This window comes from Chrysochloris asiatica, unplaced genomic scaffold (assembly GCF_000296735.1).
Source record: "Chrysochloris asiatica unplaced genomic scaffold, ChrAsi1.0 scaffold00121, whole genome shotgun sequence".
Classification (NCBI taxonomy): Eukaryota; Metazoa; Chordata; class Mammalia; order Afrosoricida; family Chrysochloridae; genus Chrysochloris; species Chrysochloris asiatica.
The window spans coordinates 8,799,047-8,817,682 of NW_006408639.1; the positions used below are offsets into that span (position 1 = coordinate 8,799,047).

At 42.8% G+C, this 18,636-nt stretch overlaps 2 protein-coding genes across 2 annotated transcripts in view; both read right to left on the bottom strand.

Annotated features, from left to right (window-relative positions):
* EFCAB12 (EF-hand calcium binding domain 12) overlaps nt 1-897 on the bottom strand; it is a 40,591-nt gene extending 39,694 nt beyond the window's left edge. The window contains exon 1 of the mRNA XM_006868683.1: nt 849-897. Within this exon, the coding sequence (XP_006868745.1) occupies nt 849-897 (49 nt within the window). The remainder of the gene's footprint in view (nt 1-848) is intronic.
* A 4,211-nt stretch (nt 898-5,108) lies between these two features.
* On the bottom strand, nt 5,109-16,230 carry MBD4 (methyl-CpG binding domain protein 4). The gene is made up of 8 exons (XM_006868684.1): nt 16,201-16,230; nt 15,843-15,925; nt 12,843-13,003; nt 7,779-7,856; nt 7,568-7,702; nt 6,807-6,956; nt 6,074-6,177; nt 5,109-5,186 (listed from the first exon to the last, which is right to left on the bottom strand). The coding sequence occupies exons 1-8, from the start codon at nt 16,228-16,230 to the stop codon at nt 5,109-5,111; spliced, it is 819 nt and encodes a 272-aa protein (XP_006868746.1).
* Nucleotides 16,231-18,636: the final 2,406 nt, after the last annotated feature.

The following is an 18,636-nucleotide window of genomic DNA, read 5'->3' on the forward strand; positions in this document are numbered from 1 at the left end:
GGGCAGTGTTTCTTTCTGTTGTACATAGGGTCGCTCTGAGTCGGTACCGACTTGATAGCACCTAATAACAACAGGTGTGGTGTGTCGCTGTGGGTTAATGTACTGGACTGCAAAGTTGGTTTGAACCACAAGGTCAATGGTTCAAATTCACCAGCTGCTCCTCAGAAACTCTATACAGGGTCACTACGCATTGGAACTGACTCCAAGGCACTTAACATTAACACATATGTGGTGCTGTAGTTTAATGCACTGAATGGCAAAGTCGGTTTTTACCGCAAGGTCAGTGGTTCAAGGTCACCAGCCACTCCTCTCACCAACCTTTACAGGGTTGCTATGGGTCAGAACCGATTCCATGGCACTTAACAACAAAACCAATCCAATACTATCACTTCTGTAGCTTCCCCTTCTTCCAGCTTACAAAACCTTTCATGACCTAGTCCCTTCTGACCTCTCCAACCTATCTGCAGATATCCTCAAACCAGAAGTTTCCCGAGGAACCCATATCTCTGGGCATATCGGTATACTGTTTTCTTGGCTCTTTGGGCTTGGAGAACGCTTTTTCTCCTTTAAGTCCTAGTATAAAGATTTCTTTCAGGAGGTTGGATACACCCTCTACACTCCAAGGACCTCTTCCTACCTGGATCACCCCTGGGCCCAGTATACACCCCTTCTTATTATGTAAGCAGTTTATAGTTCCCCCTTTCACCTCAACTCAACTCCCAAAACCTCTCACCACGAAATGGTGAAGATGGCAAAGATCTCCACCCGTCCATACCCTCAACCCACTTTCTTGCGTCCGCAAGGGACTAAGGGCTTCCGGGAGGAGGCACTGCTTCCTGCGAGCTTACCAAGCAAAGACATGAACAGCGCCTCGTACGTTTCTATGGACAGGTCCATGGTCGCGGAGCTGGGGTCAGGTGCGGAAGAGTATGCGTGTTCGTGTGAACTTGCTGTGTGTACTTCTGTGTGTGCGCATGCATGGAAGTGCTGGGCATTCAGAAAACCCCCGGCACCGCGGCACAACAGGAGGGAGCATTCTGGTTGACATAACAACCAACTCAAACGTGCTGATTGGCTGAACGCTGAGAGAGGCGGGGCGGGGGCTAGCCAGCGCCCGAGGATTTGGTTGCCTTTAGCCGCCTGCTGGGAGATGCCACAAAAGGTACTTGGAGAAAGTTAGGATTTTTTAGTTTGGTTCAGTTAACCCTTGAATCTGGAGTCATAAATCTCTGGTTTTTCCCATAATCAGCAGGATTTTTCGGTAGGTCTGCATATGACAGCTTTAGGATTGTGTTCTCATCGAAACAGGTTTGGAATTATAGTCTGAGAATCAGAGAATAATGAAGGCCTGAAATGTCCATCCCTTGATCAAATGTGGCATATGTATACAATGGAGTATTATTTCGCTCTAAAGAGGAAAGAATTCTGATACACGCTAACATGTAGATGCACCTTGGAAACGTTATGCTAAGAAGCCACATGTAATATGATTGCATAGATACGAAATGTCCAGATTAGTGGTTGCCAGGGGCTGGGAAGAAGGGAATGGGTACTTAATTTTTGGAGTGATGGAAATGTTCTGGAATTATGTAATCATGATGGCACGTAGCACTGTGAATGTATTAAAAATTATTTGTCTGTCTAAAAATGGTGAATTCTGTTATGTGGACTTCCTCAATTCTAAAAAGTTAAACAAAAGTAAATGTTTTGAGCCCTTACTCTGTGTAAAGCACCTTCACTGAAATGCATTGTCTTTGGTGACCCTCTCAACAACCTGAGGTAGTCCTGCAGACTGCCCCACTTTAGATAATGGGCTACTCCATCAAGAATTTGGTAGAGCAAGCACTGTTTTAAACTTTATATATTAAAAATCACAATAACCCTGTGAGGTGAGCAAAGAGATGAGGAAAGAGTAGTGAGGTCAGGCAACCTCATCTGCAGCTAAGGGTCAGTGTCAGGAGTGGAACTGGAGGAACCTGGCTCTGGTCCCATGTGCGCACAGGTCACCTCCTGATGGTGGTGGAGGGGGAGTTGACAACAGGCCCACCACTCAGCCATAGCTGGTTTCCTAAGCTTCATAAACTTGGCTTGCCCCATCAATCCCCAACTATGGTTCTGGATCATCAATCCCCAGCTATTGTTCAGATTTCAGATGCCTCACTGTATGTACTGTTGTTGTGGTTAAGTGCTGTCGAGTTAATTCTGACTCATGGTGACCCCATACAGGGTTTCCAGCTAACTGCCAACCTTGTGGTTCCAAGTCCAGTGTTTATCCTACAGAGCCATACTTTTATTATTTAAGAAGTAAGTATTGTTGACAAATATACACAGCAAAACATGTACCAATAGTTTCTACATGTACAATTTTGTATCATATCTCACCGTCATTCTTAGGAGTTGTTCCTCCCTTAACATAAACTCACTACCCCCTAAGGTTCCTACCTAATCTAGCAACTTGCTGTTGTTGCCTTGAGCCCTTGTAGTTCTTAAGAGAATAATGCTTGAGGCAGACAGTTTTCTACTAGTTAAAATAAAGGCAATGGTTTGGTTGTAAGATGTAAGGGGATAATTTTTGGTTTAAGGTTTAAAGATGATCGCAGGGCAATAGTTCACCCAGCCTCTCTATCACTCCTGAAAGTTTGGAGTCCATGAGAATTTGCACTTTTGTTCTGCAAACCCCGACCTTTTAATCAGGATCATTCTATAGAATCTTTGATAGAAATATTCAATAATGATAGGTGGGCACCACCCAGTTCTTCTGGTCTCATGGCAAAGGAAACTGTTAATGAAGACAATTAGCATATTCCATATCCTCCAATTTCTGACTTTCCTTCTTCCTCTGTTGCTTCAGGCAAACAGAGACCAATTGCTGTGCCTTGGATGTCCGCTTCCAAACTTTTAAGGCCCTGACACTCCACTCAAAGAACTAGGAGGTACATCAGAAACACTAGCCGTATTATTGAGCATGGTGACCACATGATAAGCATTGGACTGCGAACCACAAAGTCCAGCTGCTCCATGGGAGAACACTGAGGCATTCTTTTCTGTGAGGAAACCCTATACAGGGTTGCTGAGTCAGAACTGACTCTGTATCACTAACAGCAAACACATGAAGTCCTATGAATTCATGACCCTAAACCTCTGAGCCCAGGAACCAAATCTCAGGAGTATTTCGGTTGTATGTAAGCTTAGTATTTCTTTGTCGTTGCTGTAAATGTACCAATTCCACTTATGACAGGTATACAACCTTTTGAAGTCAGCCATGTTTTTTTTTATCATCCCCGTACCTGGCCCCTTTTCTCCCTCCCACTATCGTGTGTGTCTGTCTCTTTGAGGGTCTTTACAATCTTTTCCTCATTGTTCCCTCCCCAGCAGTGTTTTGCATTTGGTGATTGCTACTTTGATAGTCTGGTGTGGCACTGTAGAGTAAGCACTAGACTGCAGGTCAGTTAGAACCTCAAGTCGATGATTCCATCTCACCAGCTGCTCCTCAAAATCCCTATACAGGGTCATGATGTGTCATAACCAACTTGATGGCACGTAACAACTTTGATATTTGTTTTAAAAATATGTAATGGAATATTGTGAAGTCTATGTTTGCCTTGAGATGTGGGCATGACTCGCTCTCATGTTTCCCAGTCAAAATCCATGCTTCTCCAAAAGTGCAAACTGGCTCATCACAGTGGAATCCAACAGCTAGCCCTATAGCACCTGGAACCTGATGGTGTTCCCACACCACCCCATAACAAAGGGAGTTTCCCTAACAATTTACTCCCCATTTGTTTGACTTAAATTTCAAATTGTACTTTAAAATGGGGTAACTGAGACTTAAAGAAACTTAGGATTTTCTTGGGCAATTTAGTGATTCTTCTACAGTAAATGTGTTGGCATTTGAGTTGTTAATATTACACTACCAGTAATAAAAATGGTATCAAACTTGAAATGTCTGGTTCCTCAGCTGGAAGATGAAAGATGTGGTAGCTACGTAAGTTCTTATGAAGAGGTGAGAGTAAAAGGCCTAAGCAGAAACTTGGGAGCTAACACTGCGTAGCAGGTCACCGACTGTTCTCACAGACATGCTCGGGTGATTCTCAAATTCCTTAAAGTCAGTGTGGAGTCAGCAAGAACACCGGGTGTCAAAGAATCATGTTTTCCTTTAGAAAGTTGACTTTTTTAAAACAAATTTTGATTAATTAAGCCCGGCATACATTGTGACACTATTTCTCTTACATGTTTGGCTGAAAATGCTGATGCTTCTTCATATACCAATTGTGTACTATAATTTTCTGTAGAAAAAGAACTTATCTTTCACCTAGCAGGGTTCATTGAAATTTGGTTTGTATTACTGATAGTTTAGAAGTTTTTTCACCTTCACAGTACATTTCATTATTGGAAAAGCTGTATCCATTTTTTTTTAAAAAAAAAAAAACAACATAAAACAAGTTTTGGCCAGTTTTATTAAAGAAAAAAAATGCATGATTTATTTTTCACCAGTTTGTTCGGGCATGCTTCTAATGATATCGGAATCACCTGGATCAATGATAGCCAGTGTGCAGACTCTGCAGTATTTCCGCACGCTGTGCCCAGTACAATATTATTGCCACTGTAGTGATGGACACCAGTTTTGGTCAACATGACGTAGTATTTGATCTCGGATTTCCTCAAGGCCGGGCAGTGGTTGGCGAGGATGCCCAGCTTCGCTTTGCCTTGTGGGATCATCATCATACAAGTTAGAGCCGCGAGTTGATGGACTCCAGTGACTTTTTCGTCTTCTTTGCGGCCACCATCTTCCCACCTTAGGTGTGGGATGGCCCCCAACCAAGAGCAGTCGCCAAGATGGCCAGGGAGGGAGAAAGGGCTGCTGTATCCATTTTTGAGGATTGTTATCAGACTTTATTAAAAACAAAACAAAGTTCCCCACACGGTCTAGTGCATTTGGTAGCAACGGTGCAGCAGCGGTGCCCACACTAAGAGAACACACGGTGGTTACCATTGGGCTGAGGAAACTCTGAATGTCTGGACAGGTGGCTGGTGGTGCTTAATAGAGTGCTTCAGAATCAAAGTAAAACGTAAATCTTAAAAAATGAGTTTGAAAACTTGAAAGAGTTTTAAGACAGACTTAATTTTTCATGATTTTCCCAAAGCCAGTCATGATATTTATTTAACTTATGGTCTTCAGGGTGCACCTGGAACAAATACAGCACATTAAGAGACAGAGTTGGTCAGAACTGCACTGTTCTTAATTGACTTCTTAAAGTACGGTAGGGAACAGTACATTACAATAACATACCTGAAAATGATCACCTTTAATCTAATGGAATTCATCAGTATTCCAGAATATTATATTAATATTCTCATATTAATATAATTCTTGAGTCTGCAGAGCACTTTCCAATTTTGTGCTGATGCTCACTATGACCCACAGCTGGGGTGTGGTGGTGATATGAGTCCATTATCCCCATTTTCCAGAAAGAGTGTATACATCCGGAGAGTAAACAACTCAAGCCAAAATAAATTGCAGAGTGGGAACTGGCACATGAATTGTTAGCCCAGATTTGGCCAGATCTACTGGCAAAAGTTTTAGAGTGAGTCAGACTTCGGAGACCATGAACAGGCCACCCAGTAGCACCACCAGCTCCCAGATCCCACCAGGATGCCTGTGGGCTGGGCATAGTCAACAGAGTGAGTTGCTGAAATGAGAGCCAGCTACCACAAACACAGCCTGAGAACCCGACAATTGTGTACTAAGCCTGTTTTCCTGTAGGCTTTTGCAGGCTATTGTTACCAAGACAGGAGGAAAATCACTTCAGGGCATAGCGATATTATCTGAATGGGAAAAGAAAGGGCCAGAAGTGGCCAAACCATTAGAGGTCAGTCAGAGAGCATGTTAAAGGGGTCTGCATATGGCTGGATCTTCCCCCTGCTGCCAATTACCCTGGGTTGTCGCCACTCCTCAATGTGGGAACAAAATTGGCAAGATTTGTCTAAGAAATACTTTTCCTTACAATGGTGGACTTATTTTATCTCAGAGACAAAATGTGCTCGATATACTATGGTCCGGAGTGGGCCTCACCTGCTTCCACTCGTTGATGCAAAAAATTCGGTAAGAGTCGTTGCCATATTTACCAATCCCATGTAGCTCAATCGGATACTTCCACTGCTTTGTCAGATATTCATCTGGAGAATACAATACCCACACATCACATGAGCCTCTAGGAAGATACCTTCTCTACATGTATGGTGAGGGGGACAGGACTGAGAAAATGGGAAAAGGGGACAGGAGGGAGCCTTTCCTAACAGTCCAAGTGACGGAACTTATGCATTCTGGCAGCAAACTTGTCAGAAAGTCTCCTCTGTCATTTAGGAATCCATTCATTTTCACTGCTAACGAGATGAGAATAATGTTGTAGAGAAGCAGCTCTGATAGCGTAGTGGTTATGAATTGGGCTGCTAACCTTAAGGTCAGCAGCTTGAAACTACCCAGTGGTTGTGCGGAAGATGAGGCTTTCTGTTCCTGTAAAGATTTATAACCTCAGTACCGCTAAGTAAGTTCACTATGAGTAGGAACTAATTCGATGGCACACTACCACCACCCCTGAGATGAAGTCGTGTTTGTGAGGTCAATCACTAGGCTTTGTCTTCATTGACTTCTTCCCTGGGTCAGGGGAAGACTGTGGTTTGGGGCAAGCAGACTGGTTTGAAATGCCTCTCTTAATTTAAAACTTTGTCTGAAGACAAAGTTTATGGTGTGTTTCTCTTTAAAAGGCACAGTGGATGTTTTCTCTTTAGGGCATATGGGAAGGTACCTGAGAACTTGACAAGGGTCTTTGCTCGAAGATCATAGAGACCAAGAGGTTTCAGCAGTTCAGATACATCTCTCCAGTCTGCAGTTCTTGCTACCTCGGCTGAAGGGTACTTCTCCAGAAACTCCCAAAGCACAGGTATTGCCATTTTCCCTGGGAGGTAAAAATTACTGCATGATCACAAGCCTTCAGGTGGGCTGATTCCAAGTTCAAATAATTCCCTCACCTAAAAATCTCAGGGTTTTTTTTGCTGGTGGTGGTTGTTTTTCCACTGATAGAAGCTATTCTCTGAATCGGCAACTACTTTCAGAGTACAAAACCAACATCATTAATCTATTTGGCTAACAGTGCAAAATATGTAGAAACCTGACCTTGCGTGATAATAGTTTTTAAAAGATCATCAGCTAACCAATGTAAAAGCAAATAAAACACACGGTGTCAGTGACATGAGCGAAGACATTCAATAAAAAAGTGCTTTTACGCACAGCAGAGGGTGGAGGAATGATAAGTAACTGATTTCCATTGATGACCAAAATTAACTTAGAAGTAGAAAATACCTGAGGAACCTGCCCCTTAATGCTAAAAATGCTCTAGGACATTATCTAGTCTGACTTTCTTCTCATAGATGGAGACTGAGGACCAAAAGTGGAAGGCCTTACCCAAGGTCACACACTCACTGAATCTGAACCAGGTCTCTTAATCAATTCATTGCTCTTTCCCTTCATCAGTCTCTACTAAGCCAAAGATTGACAGATCTCACAAACCTGAGGTCCGATTGAGAAATATAGTGGCAACGAGGAGTTTCCAGGGGTCATGAAAAAGTGTTTCCTGAACGAGATTAAAAGGTGACCGCGGAGGTGTCCACTTCTTAAAGGCCTTTCGTCGTGGGGGGCTAAGAGCTAAACAAATACACACCCTCAGAGCTGAGCACCTGAAATGGTTTACAATCTGATTTTCTTATTGGGATAGGAATACCTTCTTTGTTGTACTTGCTGGAAAAATACAGGCTTGTTTTCCTTTTTTCTATTTGGGTTCGTGGAACAGGTGTGTCTTCTGAAAAGGAAGAGTGAATACTATTTATAGACTCTACAGCTTAGCCTAATCACAGAATAAATAGTAATAATAAACACTACATGCAAATCATTGTATGGAGTTCTGGTGTGGCACTGTAGGATAAGCACTGGACCGTAAGGTCAGTTTGAACTGCAAGGTCGGTGGTTTAAACTCACCAGCTGTTCACTGGAAACCCTATGAGTTTCTATAAATCAGACTAAAATAACAAAATACTATGTGCTAGGTACTTTATGTAAGTACCATATGATTCTACTAATAACCTTGGAGTCCAGGTGTGGTCCTGTAGGATAAGCACTGGACTGCTAACCACAAGGTAAGTGGTTCAGATCCACTAGTGGCTCCTCAGAAACACTTTACAGTGTCACTATGAGTCAGAACAGATTCGACTGCAGTGAACAACAATGACCTATGAGGTTGGTACTCTCTATGTCCACATTCCAGAGAAGAAAACTCAAGTACAGAGAAAGCAAGTTCCTTGCCCAAGGTCATGCAGCTAGTAAGTATCAGAGCTGAAATTCAAATCTAGGCAGTCTGGCTCCTGAGGTCATGCCTTTAGCAGCACTGTCATACAGGCTCTCTGGTTTGTGTTCAATGTTCATTGTATTGAAAAATTGACAACACGGACCATTTTAAGTGAAGACACAACTGTACAATAGAGTTACTAAAATGTTTTTTAAGGCTATTTCATGAATCCACCACTCACCAGTCAGTTTGCTGTACTGTGGTGGCTTGTGTGTTGCTGTAATGATGGTGAGAATGGTGCATGTCATTAACTTTTAAGTAAAAAAGCAAGATTCAATATGCCAGAAAACCTATGGTGGCCATGTAAATATTTTTCACTAAAACCATGTACTCTGCCCAAGGGGTAAATTTGCACGACCCAAAAAAACAAGGCAGTGCTGGTGAGTTCCAGCTGTTACAGGTTTCACTGTAAAACCCAAAGACAAATACATAACCACAGAGAATAGAATGAAATAAACCAAAATAGCAGAGTTGTTTTCTGAGCAGTGATTTTTAAATTTTCTTCTCTAATTTTCTATATTCAAAATAGAACCTGCAGAAAAATCTCAGAGCTTCTGATTTGGACCTTGGACTTACCGGTGACTATTATCTATAGGAGAGAAGCTCTGGTAGTGTAGTGGTTGCAAGTCACACTGCAAATCTCAAGGTCAGCAGTTCAAAATGACCTCAGAAACCCTATACAGGGTCACTATGGGTCGGAACTGACTTGATGGCACTTCATAACAACATTATCTACAGGGAAGCTGTTAATTCAACAAAAACTATTTGACCAGTTATCAGACTTCCCAAGTTTCTAAAAGCACCAACTAATACTCTGTTTAGCCACACCCTTTAAATTTGAATATCATCTAATAATATCTTGCATTTGTGTAGCATGACATCATCTATTTCACTTCTCAATATACCTTGTATATTTTTGATGTGGAAAATAAGACTGAGTGTCTCCATTTTACAGATGAAGAAATTAAGACTTAAAAATAACTAAGCCATCATCCCAAAATGTTACTGAGATTGACAACAAACTGGGACAAGAATGCAGGTCTTCAGATAATTAGTCAAGTGTTTGGTTTTTTTTTTTTTTTGCTTTTCTAGTTTGAACACAGAAAGACCAATGGACCCTATAATTCAGAATACAGGAAATGGCTCTTATTTGGAAATGTTCTCTGTGGGTCCCTACAAGCAATCATTAATTAGTCTCCTTTATTCCTAGGAGACCCAGTTTGAGTCAAACAGAACTTTGGCAATTTCTAGCTAAACCAATGGGAAAATCTTTACTCTTCCAATTGTTCTTAAGTGCCATCGAGTTGGTTCCGACTCATAGTGACCCTGTATAGGGTTTCTAGGAGTCCTAGTGTGCTGTCGGGTAAGCACTGGACTCAAAGGTAGATTTGAACTGTAAGGTGGCAGTTCAAACCACCAGCCACTCCTTGGAAACCCTATACAGCATTGCTATGAGTTGTAACCGATTCCACAGCACATAACAACAAATAACAACATAGTGTTTCTGAGAAGCAACAGGTGAGTCTGACCTTGCAGTTCAAACCAACTTTGTGGTCCAGTGCTTATCCTACAACACGAGATACCTTTTAATTTAAAGATAGTTCATCTTATGATGAGAACCTAAGTTCTTTTTGTGTAGGATGAAAAAAATTCCTTTTCAGAATTTTAGTTGCAAAGGGTGTTTTAAATTTTTAATTTTTCTGTTATATATGCAAGCTTCAAAGCTTTCCTTAAGCTGCTCCACAGTCTTTACAGGAGAGACTTTCAAACATTCTTATGTAGTTCCTAGATACATACAGCTATTGCCAACAGAGAGAAATTTTGAAGACAGAAAGGACAAAAATCACAGGTGGGTTTGAGTGCTGGAATTAAGCCATAACCCCCTGCTCTACCAATTTGTCTAGGCTGTCTCCCTATAGGATTTTAAGTTAAATTACTTTTTCTTTAAAGGAGTTATTCATTATACCATAATGGCATAATGAATGACTAATACAGGCCTGCTCAAAAGGTCTCCTTTTTATCTCTTAGTCACTGAGGTATTATAAAAGCAAAACTGCTAAGCTCTCAATTCTGTATTAAGAGCATACTACAAATAATAGATGAACTATGTGATTACAGTTTTGAATTATTTAGAGCTTTAAAGTATTTTAGAGAAGCACTACATTACAGTTGAAGGCAAAATGATGATAATACATGCACAATTAAATTGGAAGTCACCTATCAGTAGTAATTAACAGATGGACTAGGAAGAGACGACACTGACCAGTCTACGTATAAAAGGCATTCTCTCTAAATTGTTTCACAAATCTTTGAATTTTCCTTAAATTCTTAAGATTACTGGCTAGAAAGAGTACGGGAACAAGAGAATGCACTGCTGAGAAGTGCTTCACCAGGGACAGCGTGGCAGCTGCTAAACACACGACTCTCTTTTGCTGGGGATATCAAGGTGGTGGTGGTGGTGTAAGTGCTGGCAAGTCATGCTGACGCACTGAGGAGCTGCTGGTGGGTTTGAACCACCAGCCTTGTGGTTAGCAGTTCAGTGCTGATGATACAGCACCACAGAAGGACTCATGGGACATCAGATTGTAGCAGCTAAATCCCTCTCTGCCATAGGAAAGGGCTAGAACATTAGCTGGGCAGCTCATAGTTTAGACAAGGTATCAACCTAAGCTAATGGAGTGTATGCAGTATCTGGCCTCCTTTCTTGGCTGTATACACATATCCTAACCCTGAAGAGGTATGACATAAGAGATCCAGAGGAAGGAAGTCCTCACTGAACAATTTCCAAAAGCATTTGAAAGCACTGATTACCTTGAAATATTTTCACGGAAGTAAAGTTTTTCTCAGCTTGTGAGCAGCTGCTACCGATCTCAGAGCCGCATTTTAAAATGTCAGTATGCAAATGTTTCTTCCTCTCTCCAACGTCCACATTTGTTCTGATTTCCTTAGATTCTAAAAAGGTACCTTCACATTTCTGATTGTGCTCTGCTTCTTGGCAGCATGGTATGTTCCTAGTGCCAGAAGTTAGCTTTCCAAAATGACAATTTGATCCTGAATGCAATGATTTCTCATTCACAAGTCTCCTTTCTTCATCAGTCACAATGAGGGTCTCGTCACTCCCTGTGGCATCGGAAAGGCAGAGAGTTCTACCAAGTGGACTCCCTTGTACAACAGGCTCTTCACCATCCGCTGTACAACAGACAGTTTCTCCTCTTCTATTACTTTGAACAGAATCTGAAAGACTCTTCCTGGACCCTTGTTTCATTTTCTTCATTTGAATCCTTTTCAAATGAGTCATCTTTCCTTTAGACTTTCTAAGCTTCCTGGAATTAACACCATTAACACCCTCATCTTCTTTCAAAATCAAATGAATGGAAGTAAGGTTAGATAGTCCAGTGCTATCCTGCAATTCTGAACTATCTTGTGGAAGAGGACACACATCCTTTGTCAACCCCCATTGTGTCTTGGGGTTTGAATTGTTACTTTTCTTTTGCACTCGGGATGTGAGAGCTGTCTTGCTACTATCTTTATATTTTGATTTAATGTCCCTTTTAGGAAGTACAGTAAAATCAAAATCTTCTGGCTTAAGAGAACTCTCTCCATTTTTATGAAGATAATCAACAAGTGAACTTTTGGATCTGAACTTCAGTCCTTTAGGGCTACAAAATGACATGAAAGAAAGCTTCATGTTAGTAAACAGAAGTGACTTTTAAAAATAATTGTGCTGTATTTCAGCTTTCTAATTAATATCTTCCAAATATAGACTCCTGGTGTGGCACTGTAGGATGAGCACTGGACTGATAACCACAAGGTCAGCAGTTCAAACCCACCAGCTGCTCCTTGGAAACCCTATACAGGGTCACTATGAATCAGAACTGACTCAATGGCAGTTAACAACAACAAATGTAGACTTGGTATTGTATTTCTCATTTAAAATACAATCATGGGAAAATGGTACTTTAAATTGGTTTCTTCCATACCAAATTCAACTCACTGTTGTCGAGCCGAATTTGACTCTAGTGACCCTATATACTTGATAAATGTATATATTTTGCAGCTATTGTTTGTAAGTGCTGTCGAGTCAGTTCCAACTCATAGCAAGCCTGTATAGGGTTTCTGAGGAGTAACTGGTGGGTTTGAACTGCCAACCTTGTGGTTCAAATCAACCTTGCAGTGTAATGCTTATCCTATCGCACCATACCATTTTGCAATGGGAGGAACAAAGTGTATGTAACGGTTCTCAAATCACTTGATAAAACTAACCAGTGTTGTTGAAGGAATAGAATCCACAATGGTTTCATGGTACAAATTGAAATAAGCCAAGATTCCTGCCATTCTATATCCTAATACATGTTTAGAAAAACATTATTTACCTGATAAAACACACATCAAATCTTCCTGCTGTTTTCCCTGATAACCGCTGCTTCACAACTCTTTCCCAACCACAGGGGACAGACTTATGGCATTCTGTCACTGTGGTGCCATCCAACTGAGCAGAAGCAATAGGTTCTTGGAGCAGGGGATCACATTCATTGCTGCTTTTTGCCACGATTTGTTTCTCATCTTCTCTCGATCTTTCTGTTCCCAGAGTAACACCTTCCTCACTGGAAATAAAGTGTAAGTGATTAATTCGTTTATAATTTATTTTCTACTGCTTATTCAAGTTCAGTCTATAACCCGGTGGGAAGCATATGGATTATTAAGATAAAATGTGAGATTTAAATCAGTATAGAGTAGTCTGGTGCTATGGGACAAGCTATTTTCAGGTTTAAGTGTTGTTATTATCTGAACAATGAAAAATGCAAGCTGATTAGTAGGAACTTTTTTTGGTTAATCAGTGAATGTTTATGAAGATTCCTGGTGATAATTGACATATGCATTAATACGAAGCAACATCTGAGGTCTTAACTGGGACCAATAGAAGTGTTTAAAAACATCGGTGAGACACTCCTGTCCACAAACAAGTGAGGTCAGAATTATATGTATGTGGGTATTTTTCTGGGGGAGAATGCCCACCACTTTCATCAGATGTTGTCACCCTTCAAAATTAAGTCATTTCTGCCTCACAATCTTCAAATCTTTATCCTCAAGATAACCTTTTGAGGTAGGTTGTTGTTAAGTCCCATCGAGTCGGTTCTGACCCATAGTGACCCTGTGTAGGGTTTCCAAGGAGCGGCTGGTGGCTTCAACTGCCGACCTTGTGGTTCAAACCGACTTTGCAGTCCAGAGCATTAACCCACAGCGCCACAGATTCTTCTTTTTTTTTAATGTTTTACTGTGAATTATGTGATAGTTTACATGGGCGAACATTAGCTTTACATTCATCCTATGGTATATGTTCCATTGCCATGGTTACAGTCCCCTCCATGCATCATCAACCAACCAAAGGGTATAACCTGCAAACCTGCCCCCCCCAACCCCCACCCGGTCGTCAGCACATAGCCCCTCTCCCTTTCTGGGTCTAGAGTTCCCAGCCGCTCCATCTCTCCACATCATTGTCTCTGCCTCCATCTCTGGTGTCACCTGTCTCTCTGGATAGGGTCCTGCACTCTACTCTTCTCCCTTGATGGTTCCAGGAACCTCTGCCCCTGGACTACAAAGTCAATCACTCCCCTTCTTTTCCCTCACAGTCAGTCCTGATAACAATTATTCACTATTGTACCACAAGAGACCTATCCCCATCTCCTTTCATCAGCCCCGCCTAGACAGACTCGGAACTATTCAGTGGAGATTTTTACCTTCCTCTGTGCCTTCTGGACCTAGACTTCCTCTTGAAAGCCTGTAAACCAGCCCACACAGATTATTCTTACTGTGTAATAGGAAGGTTGTAGTCCTGGTGTGGTGTTGTAGGATAAGTACTGAACCATAATATCAGTTTGAACTGCAAGGTCAGTGGTTCGAAGTCTCTAGCCGCTCCTTGGAAACCTTACACAGGGTAGCCGAAGAGACTTAACAGCACTTAACAACATGAAGGTGGCTTGCAGAACTGATACTAGAATCCAGGTCTTCCAAATCTTGGTTAAATACAAGGGGGCTTCGAGAAGTTTATAGAATTTCCAATTTTCCATAAGTTTTTAAAGGCCTCCTTGTACTCTCCCACCCCCATACTATTAATTAGGATTGTTGGCTGGGGAGTTTGAACCACTGACCTCTGGGTTCGACCTTGCAGTCCAGCGCATTATCCCGCAGAGCCATACCAGGATTGTTGTTGTTATTAAGCGCCGTTGAGTAGATTCCGACCCATAGTGACCCTATATATGGTTTCCAAGGAGCAGCTGGTGAGCTTGGACCACCAACCTTGCAGTTCAAACGACTTGAACCGCCAAGTCGGATCCGAGGCATAGCAACTCTGTGTAAGGTTTCCAAGGAGCGACTGGCGAGTTTGAACCGCTGACCTTGCAGTTCAAACTGATCTTATGGTCCAGTGCTTATCCTACAGCACCGTACTAGGATTACAACCTTCCTATGACTCAGTAAGAATAATCTGTGAGGCGCTGTGAGTTAGTGCTCTGGACTGCAAAGATTAGATTGATCCTAATCACGTGGCGCTGTGGATCAGCACTAGACTGTGAACCATAAAGTTGGTGGTTCAAACCCATCAGCTGCTCCTCGGAAACCTATACAAGGTCGCTGAGTGCCGGAACCCACTGACGGCACTTAATAACAATCAGGTGGCTAGGGTATAGGGTCAGCACTGGATTGTGAACCTCAAAGTGGGCAGTTCAAATTCACCAGCCGCTCGCTCCTTGGAAACCTTACAGAGGGTCACTATGAGTCGGAAGAGAAACAGAGATCATCTAACACGTCTTTTCTAAAACTAGGGGAAGGGGGCGGAGCAAGAGCTAGTGACCAGAGTTAGAATCAAGAAATTCTGACTTATTTTAAGAGATTAAATAATATACAGGTTCGCTATGAGTTGGGACTGACTCGACTGTAAGTAACAACACTTTTAGGGAGGTGGGTGAGATCTGATGGAATCCTATCGTTCAAATGTTCAGAAACGTGGAAAACGAAATCTGGTGAAAACAGCACAAACGCTGAGGTTAGCAGACTGGGTTCAAATCCCAGCCCTGCATTTTTAGCGGATGTGTATTCAAAAGCAAGTTATTTCCTTTCTTCCAAGCCTCGTTTCTCTTCTAATGATGAACTTTTGATAAGAGTGGGGAAGCCATCTGAGCCCCGTAGCACACATGCACAATGTGCTCTAATTTCTGGGGTGGTTGTTGCTACTAGGCTCAGCTCCCCCAAAGGCACCTGATCCTCAGTAGCCGTCCGCCCGAGAAGGGAGACGTGCTTCGTTCCAGTTCCCGGAACGCCACCTCAATTCCCACCACACACCTTCCACTCCCCTCTCCCGCCATTTCACAAGTGGTGAAACTGAGGCCCGAAAATGGGCAATCACTTGCCTAAGGTCACATTGTCGGTCCAACACTAGGCGCTCACTTAAGGCGACTGAGTCCAGGCTCAGATTCTCCATCCCAGTCGTGCTCCTGGAGCAGGCTCCGCAGCCGGGAGGTCTCCAGAGCCTGGCGGTGGGCGAGGCGGAGTAAAATATGAAAATTTCTTCAGTTCAACGTTTTAAGTTGAGACCAAAGGCAGAAGGAAGCAAAAATCAGGCAGACGCCACAGCAACTTCCTGGCTGGCCCCTGAGTCGTAGCCACCATCTCCATGGCTCAGCCAGTCAAATCTTGTTGTCAAAGAAGATGCCCCGGCTAATCGCGCGCGACCTAGTTGCGCATGCGTTTTTTTTTGTAGACTCCCGTTTTCAAGGGTTCTCTTCTAAACATGCGCAGGCCAAACCTTCTGCCTCGCGCCTAGCTCACTGCGCATGTGCGTTGCCGGGGTAGCGCAGGTAGCTAAAGTGGCTCGCGGGCGCGGACCAGTTACTTACGCGGGGAGGAGGGGCCCGAGGAGAGGGAATCCGCAATGAGGGCCGTTTTGACGTGGAGAGATAAAGTCGAGCAGTGGTGAGAAGAGGGACTGTGCGGCAGGAGGGGGAGGCCGCCACCCGGCGGGGATGGTGGGAGCTCTGGTGGGAATCACTGTGGTTACCAAGAGCGTTAGGCCTGCGGCCTGGGCTGAGGGATGCTGAACTCTGGGCCTGGGAGACGGCGAGGTCCTCACCCCCCACCCCCACCCCCACCCCCGCCCCCGCCTCTTTTTGTGGACGATAATCTGAGGATTGCAAAGGGCGCCTAGGAGTGAGTGTGCCACGCGTGCGGCAGTTTTACACATAATCACAGCCTGGTGTTGCCTCTTCCTTCCAGTGCATCATGGACTCATTTGACAGCCACCTTGGTGTTTCCCAGAACTTCGCAAGTCTTGCCGTATCCGCATTTTACCCATCCTCTAGTTTACTTGGTGGTTGGTTATGTGCCCTTGGAGTCCGTTCCGACTCAGAGCGGCTGGTTACTTAACTTTTGTCTAATTACCTTTTTAAAATGCATTTTCAAATCGTCTAACTTAATTTTCGCTTAAATATGATTTTACAGCGAATTTTTCTGACTCCCTATTTGCTATAGATGGAGGCTAAATGTAAAATTTAAGTCATGAGAAACAAAACAATAAGTTGTAGGTAGATACTGTTGCTAGCAGCCCTTAAGCTGAGGTCTTCAGTCTCTAAAACCAGGGATGGGCAGATGTTACTTGTTGGTTGCTGTCCAATGGAGTTTTATTCATGGTGACCCCTTGTGTGCAGAGCAGAGCTGCTTCGTGACGTTTTCAAGATCGTGACCACCATGTTTGTCTTTCAGGGTGCCTCTGGGTGGATTTGAACTGCCAGGCTTTCAATTAGTAATCGGTTGTAGACTCAGGGACTCCTAGTATTATGAACAGCATCAAACCAAGACATTTGCCTATGCTTAATCAGAAAGATTGGAAAATAATTGAAAGGAAATTACTTTCTCAGTGTATGAGTCAATGCTATTTAATGTCCTATTCAATGTATCACCAAAATCCATCACACAGCATGGCATTTTGGGAAATAATGACTTATTGGATAGTTCTCAGCCTGTCTTTCAAAATCTTCCTAGATGATCTGGCTTCTGTTGTGGCCCTGGGGCAGGGTACTTGTCAATTCTTGCCTTTGCTTTGACGTTTCTCAGTGTAAAGTATTTTTCCTTATTTCACACAACTCCTCCTAGTCATCCTTGCAGGCTCTCTTTCTGTACTCTGCTCTAATAACAGCTAACCCTGAATGTGTGCCAAGTGTTGTGCTAAAATCTTCACACCCTTCATTTATTTGCCACCTCATAACAGTCCTCTGAGGTAGGCTCACTGATTGCATCTTCCGTATGAGGAGATGGAAGCACAGAGAGGACGAATCATTTATCAAGGCCACACAGTAAATTATGTCGAATTCACTCCAAAGCCAGTGCTCTTCATCACTATGTTCATTTCTCCTGGTGTTATGGAGGCTGCAGAAGTCGGGGAGATAACATAAATGGGAGATGTTGATTTGCATCTGAAGCACAAATCATTGTCTATTTAGGATTGTTCTTCCATTCAACATCCCTCTTTGCTTGCAACACATAGTGTTGTCAGTGTACCTTTTGATTTCTTTTTCTTAATGATTTGAATCAAGAAACATTTAGAACTATTAATGAGAACTGTTTTCTTGTAATTCTATTATAACAGTATCAACAGCACCAGCTGGTGATAAACGATAACTGAACATTTGCCTGTGCTGAAAAGTAATAGAGGGCCAAGGAGTGTAGCGAACTGGGGCAATCACACTCTGACGTAAAGAGGCAGCTGCTACTGAAACCACAAACCAAACTGATGGCCACTGAGTTGATTCTGACTCATAGTGCTCTTACCAGTATGGGGTCCAGTACTGCACGCCTTCACAGGAATACACAACCTCATCTGTCTCCTGAGGAGCAACTGGTAGATTTGAATCACTGACCTTGAGGTTACCTGCTGCTTACCTCCTGCCAATTGCCACCACCCAGGAATATGGCTGAATACATTGATTGTAGTCTCTTCCATGTATCAATTGTTGACAATATTTACCTCTATTCACTTTAACAACATATAACAAAAGGGAGGCTTGCAGAGGAAAGATGAAAGTAACATTCCTCCCTGTGTCTCCTGCTACTTGTTTATATTGCCTGCCTGGTCTCCCATATTGACATGTGTCTAATCTCTGTTGTTGTTGTTAAGTGTTGTCGGTTCCAACTCATAGTGATCCTGTATAAGGTTTCTGAAGAGTGGCTGCTGAGTTTGAACCACCAA